Source organism: Anser cygnoides, chromosome 1 (genome assembly GCF_040182565.1).
Source record: "Anser cygnoides isolate HZ-2024a breed goose chromosome 1, Taihu_goose_T2T_genome, whole genome shotgun sequence".
Taxonomy (NCBI): Eukaryota; Metazoa; Chordata; class Aves; order Anseriformes; family Anatidae; genus Anser; species Anser cygnoides.
Window position 1 is genome coordinate 94,706,877 of NC_089873.1, and position 12,817 is coordinate 94,719,693.

Here is a 12,817-nt window from a genome sequence, read left to right on the forward strand (position 1 = left end):
TGAGCAAATGAGTTTTCAATAAGAGGTGCCATGCTGTCAAAGAGCATTGGTATCATATTGCTTCAGTGAAACTATTGCCTGTTTATTGAGAGCACATAGCATTCTTCTGTACCTACAAAGTGCTTTTTAAGAAACTCCAATGAAGAAAAAAATTTTCCCATGTCATTTGTAAACAAATCATCTTTTGGTTTCTTTCACGTAACTCTCTGGAAGTTAAGGGCATGAGACAATGGAGTGCTACATATTTCCTTCAAGATAACCCCAAACCCTTATTCCATGGGGAAGTGAAGATAATCACTGCTCTGTGTTTGGTTGGAATTTCTTCACAAAGTCAAATTTTAAAGCCTCCTTGAAATGGTTATCATCTCTGATTAAAAGCACTAGAATGCAAAACAAAATAAAAAAAAAAAGACAAAAAAAAAAAAAGAAAACAACAACAAAGCAAACAAACAAAAACCACCCCAAAAATCATTTAATTAGTTTTATGTAACTTATAGAAACTCCACAACACCAGAAAGGTTCCACCAACAATGTTAAGGTAGGTTTCTTGGTATATTCTGTTGATTAACACCAGTATGAGGTACTTGGTGAAGGAGGATGGCAAAGCCATGATAACCTGCTGCACAGACATGATGAGTTCCTCTTTTTGTATTTCAGAGAGGGGAGACACTTGCTTCTCCTGCCTTTCAGTGTTCAAGCAACCATTAATGGACAGAGCTGTAATAATAAACGTGGGGGGGGGGGGGGGGGGGTATGTTTAGTGGCCATTTAGATCTAAAAAAAAGAGTATAGACCACTGTATAGACTTTTCTTGGCCTTCCCTTTGGTTAGAACAGCTCCACAGATTCCAAAACAGAGCAAGGGGTTGTAAAAGGCAGTGTCTAAAGTCTGTTGTGTTTTGTTTTGTGTGTGTGTATGGAGGGTGTTCCATGCAAAACAAAAACAGGGTTTCCAGATAGAATGATGTATTTTATTAATAAAAAAAATAAAAATAAAAACAAGCAGGCTTGTTTTTGTGAAATAGAAATTTTGAACCTGAAGGTATGCTTTTTGTTTTTTTGCCATGAAGTATATCTAAGTTAAGAACTTTGGACGAGTTCATGTTTATATTGTTTAAATTTTGTTTGCCTGTAATAGGAATATTCTAATGTCATATTTACAAATAGTGCAGATGCTGTGCTTTACCTGATTTGTCTGATGCTTTAGAAAAAGGTGGGGGGGGGGGAGAGAGGAAGGAATAAGGGATGGAGAGGAAGAAAGATAAATCCATACTTACTCTTAATACAGTACAGCACAGAGTAGAATTTTTAAAACCTTAAATTCAGAAAGTTATCTGCATGCATCTTCTGTGCATATCTACAAATCTGTGTCACTGTGAGCTGGCAACGTAATCATACTTTGTGCTGCAGATGTCATAGAACATATATTTTAAACTTAGCAGAATTCCTTGAGGAAAAACATGCTGCAACAAATTAACTTCTTGAATTTCAGATGTTTTTGAGTTACTGCTGTGGGAGTATATGTTGAAAGCTTATTTAAACATGGAAAGATTTGTTGGTTGTCAGCCTCTAATTTTTCAGAACATCTGACTCTTCAACTCATATCCATAATTTTACTTTAAAAAAAAAAAAAAAAGCCAGGAAAATGATCATTAGTGATCATGTACAAGTGAAAACTACATTAGGAAGTGCTTCACAAACTTAACTGGTAGCCATCAGGGATGTGATTCTTTCCATCTTTCTACATACCTGTCTGTTACTTTGAAGTAAGCTTGGAAACGATACACTAACTTCATGTGCCAATTTGTGAAACAGTGTCTGAGAAACCGTAATTCAAACTGTTTCCCTTATTTCTATCTAGCGCTAAATGGGTGCTGTGCTTCTGATGATGTCTTACTATAAACAAATAAATAAATGTGTTAATAGTCTCTTTAAAAGGCTGATTACATTCCTTACACAAAAATGAATTAGGTTTTATAATGTTTTATCTATGACAAGAGATCGGAAATGTTCTTATTTCTCCAAGGCGTAATTTTTTGTTTAGTGTCATGTCCAAATAAACCCATGATATTTATACAAATTGACCTAGCCTGAAAAATCCTGTAAAACAATTTGCATTTTATGATTTCCAGTATATAACTTTTTGGGCCCAAATATTTAACAGTGCTAGCATTTTCTGGTAATCTGTCTAAAAAGAGATCTGGTTAACAATTGGAAAAATATCACTGAAATTTTTGACAATGTTGTTCATACTGCTATATGAAAATAGTACTTCCTAGAATTTTTCTTCTTGTAGCAGGGAGCAAGGTTTCTTTAATTCCAAAAGCAAAAACCTTGGGGCTGCTTCTTTGAAGTGTTCATAATATTTTGATATCTTGTGTGATAAAAGGGATGGCTCTATCTGTGAAAGAAAAGGTGTCACTGTCTTGCAATGTGGGGTGTTTAAAAAAGGAAAAGAAAAGGGAAAAAAGCAAAAGCAAAACTATATACATTGAACAGAGAAAGGATAGAAACAGTCTTCTGTATCACACTTAGTCTTGCATAGATTTTTCAGATACAGAATAACTACACCAGTTGACTTATGGATTATAATCATATTCTTGTGGCTCGCTTCAAATGATGAGATTATTTTTACTGCTCTTATTTCTGTCATTATTGCACATTTTGCATGTATCACAGGTGGGGTTAAGTGAGGTCAGAATATTGTAAAATACAACTTAGGGCTCTTTTATGTAGAGATTTCTAGAATGCAAACATTAAACATAATATTGCACAAATGCATATGGAGAGAGACTGCCTTGATGACTGTAGGCTCTTTATGTCTTCCCCTTCCTTCATTTATTGCAGCAGTTAACCACAAGTGGAGCAGTACTCCTCACCTGCTCATGATAACTTGTGTTTGAATTGTTGGAGTTTATTGCCCTTTCAGCTGTCTAGTGAAGAAGGAGGAGGTAAAATTTCTCTGAAGTCCACACAGTCATTGGGTTGGATGTTTCCTCTAATGAGTGAAACACAGACCATTAGAAAGAGAGGGAGAGAAAATAATTTTTATGGAACTTAGTAAAAGAGCTCTAATGTTTTATACAGTCTTAGCTGAAATGGAAGTGAAGCGAACCTTGAAATCTTTTGATGAGTATTTGCTTTAAGAATACAAGTTCTGTTCAGTAAACCTTTTTCTGATAAATTGTACCCTTTTCACATCCTCTGCCAAAACAAATAAAGAATCAAAACAAAAAGCAGATAAATGCTGACAGGTTTTTGCACACAAAGAAAATGCAGATGAAAATACATTCTCATTGACTGTTAACTGCTCTGGAATCCAGGAAATGAGGCGTGCCACCTTTTGCTGAAATACCAACCTAACACTCACAGGTGTGAATAACATTCCCAGGGCTGTTTCAGTTATGCTTTATGTGAACAGTGTTTTACTTTTATACTAGCTATTAGACTGCAGTACACAATCATATTTTCATATCACAGAGATAATGGGACCATGCTGTGTCTGTGAAGTAGGATAGCACACCTTTCCCCCTTCTACCTGAGTCCATTTCAGCCTGCCATGTATTATTTGGCAGGAGAATCTGTATAGAGGTTTCTCTGAATATTTGCAATCAAGGAGAAGCAATTTTGCAGCTTCTGATGTGCATCACAGACTAACTGTGCAAATTTTATGTGTATGTCACTGATACGAGGGAATTGATATACATGAGCAGTGACTGGATTTTACTGCTTTCTCATGTCTTCAATTATATGTGTTAATTACTTGATACTATAGTGTTTTTTTTCCCTCTACGTGTAATCAGTAGAATATTCTCATGCAGGACCTGAAATTGCTCTGTATTTGGCAGCTTGTTGGTCTGGCTTAACAAAGAACAAACATTGTTCTTTAATGACAAAAATTGACATTTCTGAATTCCTGCACTACAAATAATTGCATTTTCCAAAAAGTACATCTTGTTTACCATCTTTATATTTTTAATACTCAAACCATTGTGACTTGCAAATTGTTAAATTGAACTTTGTTTTGATTGCTTTTTATTGAAATGGATTGAGGAAATTCTATCACTACAGTCAGTGTTTTTAGTACTCATGGTGGCAAGTTTCCACTGAAATAATTACACCCTTAGTGAAGCTTTTACAGGCTGGGAAATCTTGGGAGTTGAGAGAACACACTTTATGTGCTATACGTTTCTATTTCTAGTCGCATGGTTTGGCAGAACTATGAAAAATCTTGTATTTTTTATATTATTGAACTTTAATGAAAGATATTTTTTTTTCTACATACAAGTGTTCTCAGTTTTTTAATTCATGTTAGGGAGAAGGAATTTGCAGGTGTGGAAATAGTATTCACAAACAGAACATTTTCTACAGTAGAGGCAAGCGAGAGCAACCACTTAAAAGCCTATTAATTGTGAGTAATTTGGAGTGTTTTTATCCCCTCGTTTCTGATGCAACTATTGATTTAGGCTGTTAATAATTGCAATGAATCCATAAGTTTTCTTTCCATCTCATACAGTCACTTTATGTCTATCCCATTCAGCTAAAACTGGGAGGAAGAGTTAAGGATGAAGATGAAAGCAAATGAAATTTCCCCTTTCAGGAAAGCTGAGAAGAAGATGGCTACTTCTATTTGTGTATCACATTTTGTTTATAGATCTATAGCTATTCTAAATCCCTTACAAGAGATTGTATGGGGCCCAGCAAGATGTACTTGTGTTTCAGATGGGATTTATTTATTTCTGTTACTTCTTTTGCAAGAGAGTGACAGATTTCAGTACTTTTGTTATGTGTTAATATCTCTGTGATTATGTATGGTGGGACGAAGAAGATAAAGGAGAAGAAATTTTGCTTATTTTAGCATTGCCAATAATTTCTTATTAAAAACTTTTTGTCAGTCTAAATGATAGTTAGATCTTATATTGCTTGACGTGTGAAATCCAGGTAGGTTACAGCCCACAGAAATAATTATGCAGAGTATTAATACCATTATTTGATATTCAAGAATCGATCAGGAGAGGATCTACACTAGTAATCGTATTTCATTCATTTCCAAGGCTGACTTTACCAGCTGCATGTATGAAAGTGCAGCAAATGTAGCATAGGAAAATAGTGGTGATCATTGCTGAAAAACTTACTAAGCCATACAATGGGGACTGCTGAGGTGGTGTTGTGGTTTAACCCGGCTGGCAGCTAAACACCACACAGCCGTTTGCTCACCCTCCCCCTTCCCTCTCTGGGATGGGGGAGAGAAACGGGAAAGTGAAGCCGGTGAGTTGAGATAAAGACAGTTTATTAAGACAGGAATATAATAATAACAATAATAATAATAATAGTGATAATATAATAGTATTAATAATAATAATGTGTAAGAAAACAACTGATGCACAATGCAATTGCTCAGCACCCACTGACCGATGCCCGGCCTATCCCCGAGCAGCCGGCCCCCCACCCTAGCTAGCCACCCCTATATATTGTTTAGCATGACGTCAGATGGTATGGAATACCCCTTTGGCCAGTTTGGGTCAGCTGTCCTGGGTCTGTCCCCTCCCAGCTCCTGCTGCACCCCTAGCCTGCTCACAGGACAGAGCGAGAAGCCGAAAAGTCCTTGGCCTGGTGTAAACACTGCTCTGCAACAATTAAAACATCAGCATGTTATCAGCGCTCTTCTCATCCTAATCCAAAACATAGCACCCTACCAGCTACTAGGAGGAAAAATTAACTCTGTCCTAACTGGAACCAGGACAGGTGGCAAGATGTGGTGGGATGCCTTGCATGACCAAACAGTTGCAATGGAGCGATACAGGCTCTTTAGGAAGGACAGGCTGGGAAGATGAGAAGGTGAAGATGTCCTTCATGTGAGGGGGCAGCTGGAATGCATAGGGATGAGTGATGAGCCAGCTGAGAGTTTATGGACAAAGATTAAAGAGCAGAGCATTGTGGGTGGCATTGTTGTGGGTGTTTGCTGAATGCTGGCTGATCAAGAAGAACAAGTGTATGAAGTCTCGGACTAGTAGAAAATAGTAAGTTTCTGAGGAACTGTGTGAAGTACTCTAATGTTAGCAACTTTAATCATTACTGAAAAGCAGACTTTTGGGGGTTAGATTATGGCTTGTCTTGAGTGCTAAGTAGTACAGCTAATGAAGACAGTCTTGTGAACCAACATAAACGTTAATTTTATAAGCAGAATAACTTTTGGTAGCTCAATTTGGTAGGTAACAATCTCACTCTCTGTTGTTAATCCAGCCTACAGGTTTCTGACCTGTAAGTTCTAAAACAGCAGAACCTGTGGTTTTGGTGCCAAGGAAAAAAAATTCATAGTTATGGGATAAAATGTGTAAGCAAAATCAACCTTGGTGTGTGAAAATATTTTCCGTGGTAGACCCTTGCCTTGTCATAGGTTGCGTTTTATTAATGAAGTAGGAATTTCCCTGTCCTCAGCAGGGAAATATATACATTTAGGTATATAGGGGTGTGTGTATATGTATATGTGTGTGTGTATATATATATGAAAGATGTGTATATATGTATCATATATGTCTATACATATGTACTTATCTTTCATGTATACTCTACTCTACTCTGCAAATTCTTATCTGTAACTTCGGTAAAAGGTGGTCTATGCATTGACAGTCTTTTTATTTTGCCTGTTAAGTGATTTTAATCTGTACCTTGAAACTTGATACCTTTGCAGTGTATTAAAAACCTTTTTGGTTGTTTTCTTAAGGTCCCTTCCTATATCTCGTTATGTTTTCTATATAATATCTGGATTAAATCTCACAACTCAAATTCCTTTTTCTTTATGTTTCTGAATTATTCTTGGGCTTGTAGCAGGGTTTTTAAGTTGCATTTCTTGTTTGACCTTAATTTTCTTCTCCTCAAGCAATTATTGAAGTGTAGAAAAACACGATTGGATGGAATTCATCCTTTTTCAGCTTATGGCAATGTAAGATGGATGTGTTTTATTTGTGGTACATGTAACAATTTTCAGTAATACTTGGATTAAAAAAAATGCTAAACGTCTCCAACATTTTTTGCAAAAAACAGAAAACCCCACCCCATTTTGGCAGTGATACAGTATGTATATTGAAAAGGAGACTGTAGCCGGCAGTGGGGTTCTTATGCCGTAACTCACCATTTACATTGTGGTGTTTTATACTGGTTAGCATTGCAGTCATACTTTTTCAGGGTGGTGCTGCTTGATTTAATTGGGCAATTTCTGTAGAAACGTTTTTTAATTTCATAATCTGTTAGTATTCATTGCATTATTGATTTAAACTGCAGAAAGTAATGCCTTGTTTTAAGTGTGAGCAATACATAATGGGATCACCAAATGAGGAATGTATTTTATAAATGTCAACTATTACTGTTTTTTCCTCTAGAGACTACTTTTGGACTAGTTTTGGGGGGAACACCTTTTCTTGAGCAGATCTAGAAGATTCTAAGAAACAGGTTGAGGCTCCCTGACTAATAGGCTCATGATTCAGTTGACTAGGTCTGACTTACGTCAGAATCACGGAAACTGCCTGTAAAATAAACTTGCAGTTTGTGCTCAGAACCACACATGAGTGTTTGTGTCTAATGAGAGTCTTCTTTCGCTCTGTCTATAATACTTCTGATATTGGGATCTCTATGAGGATCTCATATTGGAATCTCATGATCTCATACGTATCTTGGAAATAACAGGGGCTGGGAAGGTATGCTGGCTTTTCTTGTATTTGATGACCCTAAGGGGCCAAAAAGAACAAGAACAATGGTCAGTAGAAGTTGTTTTAGTAATTCCTAATAAAAAGGATTGCAGTGAGTTTCTTTGTGAAGAAAAAATGACTTTTTTTTTTCCCTTTTTTCTTTTGAGCAGGTTCTATACTGTACGCTACAGAGAAAAGGATAAAGACAAGAAATGGGTTTTTCAGCTTTGCCCAGTTACAGAGACGGTAGTGGACAATCTAAAGCCAAACACAGTTTATGAGTTTGGAGTTAAAGATAACGTAGAGGATAGTATATGGAGCAAGACTTTTAATCATAAGACAGTTCTGTCTAGTAAGTATTTGGTAATAATTATCTAATAAATAATGCAGCTTGATAGCATTTTTTCTCTGTTGTGCTATTACTTAAAGTAAGCTACTGATCAGTTTTTCATTGTTTAAATACCATCCCTGCACCCCTAACAAATTATTTTAGGAACTGATGAAAGTAGAAATCAAAGGTATGTGAAAAACTGCTACCTACGGTTTTTGAAAGGTGTTCTTACCTAATTGTGAATAATAGAGGATCTGCTGCAGGTTGGTAAGACTGTAACAGTGATTGGTTTAGACAGATACACACGAAGTGTTGCCTACATTTTTATACTTCTGACTGGATTTCAAGCTTTTTCTTTGAGTCTTGAATAATAAGATATTTACTAATCTGAGTTGATGGAAAGTATTATCCTTGTTTGAATCTTCTTTTATATCTGCTTACAAGTTCAAGCTGGTTAAAAGCTGGACAGGGCTTCTCCTATCCAGCATACATCACAATGGGCCCCTTATGACTATGCAGAAAAATTCAAATTGAAGTTAATTTTCAGTCAAGGACTTATATAAATTGTGTTTGTAGGAAACACAGGCTCTGACATATGCCTTTGTTTGGATTTTCATGGAGACAGGATATGGCATTTCTAGATGTTCACTCAGTTACATTTTAAGTTTTTAATGCAAAATCCCACGTCAGTGCAGGCAAGTTGACATCACGTTAACCATGGAAAAACCACATTGTTCAAAGGATCACTGCGGTCAATAGAGGAATTATGCTGCAGCAAAGTCTTCCGTCTTTTAAAGAAAGGAAGAGAGGAAGCCTGTGACCTTGAGATAGACTTAACAGACATTGTCTAATCTGATTTATTTTCCTCAGACATTTACATAGAGATATTCTGAGCATGATGTTTGTCAGATGTTGCAAACTCTTAAGCTCAGTATTTCTAGCTTGACTTGAGACATGAAGAGTGGGATTTCTCATAAGAGAGACTTATTCATTTGAGATTTCCAGCTGAAGTTTTATTTAGTACTCTGTTTCAAGTTGCAGGTAAGTTACGCAGCTCAGTATACTGAGGATAAAGGAGGGAAGCCATAGATTGGCTTGTAACTCTGCAAAAGTCCTCATACTTCATATTAGATAACTTTGCTGGCCTTCAGAATAAATTAGAAAGCTGTAACTTTGAAGTACCTGCCCAGTGCCTGCAGTCATTTTAGCAGTCCAGAATAATGCTGTCATTATACCATGAGCTTAAAGTAGAGAATGGTGGTAGTCTTTTCCCATCTACCTCATGAAAATAAACTCTACTTGACAGCACTAAAGAAGGCTTGCTAAATAACTGCTTTTCCAACATTTTAAAGGAATTTATTGAGCTAGTCCCAAAATAGATTTGAGCATTTGAGAGAATAAGAGTGAATAGTGCTTAGAGTTTAGTACTGTGTTCAAGACTATGATTGAAATATGTCTACTGGCATCACAAAATTTGCTATTTATGTATAATATATTTCTAAATGATATTCTTACAGACACCACGTTTTTAACATGCCAGAAGAATCATTCTTGAGTTATGGAGACAGATTGAGTTGGGTTGAAAGACATGTTCTTCTAAGAGTTCCTAAACTTTTTAGATAAGATTTCTTTTTTTTCTAGAACATAGACTTGTGTATTCAGTGGGTAGTTCTGCAGCAACTAAAAATGGAGGGCTTGCAATTGAACTGTATGTCTACATTCTGGTCTGCTGATACGGGTACTAACTAGTCTGTTACATATTTGAGGTACTTGATTTCAACAAATACTAATTTCTAATCAGAAAGTTGGCAGCATGTTTCAGATTCAAGTCTTTCATATTAGTGCATAGTAGGTAGATGGAAAAATTTTGAGCAGCAAATTAAGCGAACATTTAATTTATTATCATCTGTCTATGTAGCAGTTTATCAATCAGACAAAATAGCAACTTTTTTCTCATTATTACTTAGACTGTCTTGCAGCCACCCAATGTCTTTTCATATATTAAGGTACATCTCCTTCACTGTAAATTTTCTTTCCTCACTAAAGAATACATAAATGACCATAAGCCACAATTACTGATTCATGTTCCTGTATTTGTTGAATCCACAGCCCAAATTTTTATTATACATTAAACACATTGGGAGGGTTTGGGAGGAGAATCTGTTTTTAATTCATGATTTGAGGAAAACATAAAAAGCATGGCAAATGTTCAATATTTATTTAACCAAAATTAACCAAAATAGATGAAAGTAGATTATTTCTGACCATCTTAACATGATTTTCTCATGAAATCATTGTGAAATGTTTTTCAGTTTTGCCTTGTCTTCAGGCCAATAGTAGGTCCTGTTCCTGAGAAATGTCAAGCACTTTCAAAGATTTTCCATGATAGTGTGTCAACTTAAATGTTTTTTGATTGATATTTCTCTATAGTTGATTTTTTTTCTAGTGCTTTTTTGCGCTGGAAATTTTGGCTGGAATTGTGAAGAAATATGATATTAACCTTGATTTGTGCTTTTTGTCCTGTTGACTCAAAGGGAGCAGGGCAGTGCAAAGATGGAATATATAGACAAATTTTGAAGTATTTAAGAATACGAAGAACATAAGAGATGGGAAAAGGGACTGTTTCTCCTCTGTATCTACAGCTCCATCACAAGAAGCTTCTAATCTATTAGAAGCTATTTCAGGCTTCTTACCCCTGTGGTAGAGCAAAAACATTTCCTCCCTGTCAAAACATGAAGTGCAGGCTTTGCACTTGAATTAATTTAAAAAAAATCTGGAAAAACAGGACTGAACAAAATTGTTATGCGCTATATTTTTATACATTGTAATTAAGTCTCATTAATTGCTTAGCTGTTGAAAAAGTAGAATAAACTTTATTTGCTTTGCTTGGAGAAAACAAAAAGTAATTGTGTGTATTTTTTTTTCTTTCTGTCAAATCAGATAAAAAAGTAAATGGACATCTCCAGAATATGTACAAGTTGGTACCTAATACCCAAACACAGGTATGCAAAAATAGTCTTATTTTTTAAACCGGATTTGTATTTTGTGCAGTCAAATTTTTGCTTCTCTGTTAAAATGAGAAAGAAAATACGACCACAAATCACCAATACCAAAAATCTGTAAATCTAAGACTAGATAACTATATGGAGAAGTGTTTAAATGTGTGGATTGATTAAATGATTGAGAATGATAGATGAATTGATCAAACCTACTGATTTTGGTTTAACAAAGATAAAGCTGATAGTTTCAGTATGTGGATTCTAAGCATTAAGATTTGCTTATCCCTTTGTAGTAGTCAGGTTTGTTAGCTTGTGATATTTATGGTGATCAGAGGATTTTCTGTAGTCAAGATTGCACTTCCATGGAATTCATTTTGTGATAAGGTAATGCTGTTATTTTAGAGAGGAATCTCATACATACTCAGGTCTTCTGTGATCTTTAGTCTACCCACTAATATTTATCATGTGAGGCAAGCATTTACACAGCCAGAGAAAGCTGAAAAGTGCAACTTAGTTTTCATATCAAGATAGGTAAGCAGTTCATTAAATCTTTGCAGATCCTCATCTAGGTAGAATTTAACTATTTCATGAAACCATATGGAGATTTTCGTTTTAAAACAAAATAAATGCTATTCATTTCCTTATTTTTTCTCATCTGGCACTTGCAATAACAGTTACCAAGCCAGCATGAATGGACTCTGTACATTCATAGATTCAGATATAAAAATACTTTTCCCTTTGAGAGGTGAAGCAGTAATCAAGGAATTTTAGACTGAACCTGTTAGTAATCTAGTTTTAATATAGTGAAAAAAATAAATTTTATTCAGAGCTCTTGAACATTACCTCTTCTTGTATGAGATTAAATCGGCTTCTTCACATTTACTTTTCTAAATTTTTCTTCAAAGGGCAGGGTTCAGCAGCTAATCTTCAGTTTTGCTTTCTTTATTTATGTTTTTTTTTAAGATAGCGTCTATGGGGTGGACTAGGGAATAACTGCCCAAGGAAAGTTTTAGAAGTTGTTACTTCAGATGTTTTAAAAGGCTACTTCATGAGTGATTATTATAAAAGAAGAATTCGTTATTCATGATTCTCTTCTGTCTCTGATATTCTGGGTGTTTTGTTAGTAGGAGATTGTCATGTACGTTTTTGCATTGTTCATTTATAGTATTGAACAATATTGTAAACTGTCTGTAATTTTAAGACCTGGAAATCCTTCATGACTCAAACCACAGCCCATTACATATCGTTTCTTGCGGGAATAATTAGGTATTCATTTAGGATAGTAATACTTCAATTAGAACTTTACATACTGAATTAGAGTAGTATAACGCTTAGGTTGTTGGGGACATGATCGTGCCTCACATTCAAGAGAAAATGTTTTATCTGTGGGTAATTTGAAGCCAGTTGAATAGATATTCAAGGAGGTGCTCATCTCATTACATTGCTGATGAAGTCAACTTCACTGTTCTTTCCATTGGTCCCATAAACATTTTTAAAGCTATATGTGGGAGCATAAGACCAGGTAATACATTCTGGCTTCTGGTATGCAAACTATGTTCCTTTATTCCTATGTGTCAGGACCCTAACCCTGTAAGGCCACTGCCGTGAAAGCAGGGATTCTATTTATGCAAGAGAAGTCCTGAGAAAGTGAGCTAAAACAATTTTCCAAATATTTGTACAGCTTAAGCATGAAAAGAAGACTTGAGCCAATATCAAGTCTTTTTAGTCAGCTTCACAGGGCTTAGTTCAAGAGTATTACTGCTTCATCACCCTCCATAGAAATATCATGAAAACATTCCACAG

General features: G+C 35.5%; 1 protein-coding gene across 50 annotated transcripts in view; it reads left to right on the plus strand.

Annotated features, from left to right (window-relative positions):
* The window catches only part of ABI3BP (ABI family member 3 binding protein), a 185,417-nt gene that overhangs the window by 72,002 nt on the left and 100,598 nt on the right, over nt 1-12,817 (plus strand). For all 50 annotated transcript variants that reach the window (XM_067003035.1, XM_067003061.1, XM_067003053.1 and 47 more), the window contains 2 exons: nt 7,855-8,036; nt 10,956-11,017. In XM_067003035.1, the coding sequence (XP_066859136.1) occupies nt 7,855-8,036; nt 10,956-11,017 (244 nt within the window). The remainder of the gene's footprint in view (nt 1-7,854; nt 8,037-10,955; nt 11,018-12,817) is intronic.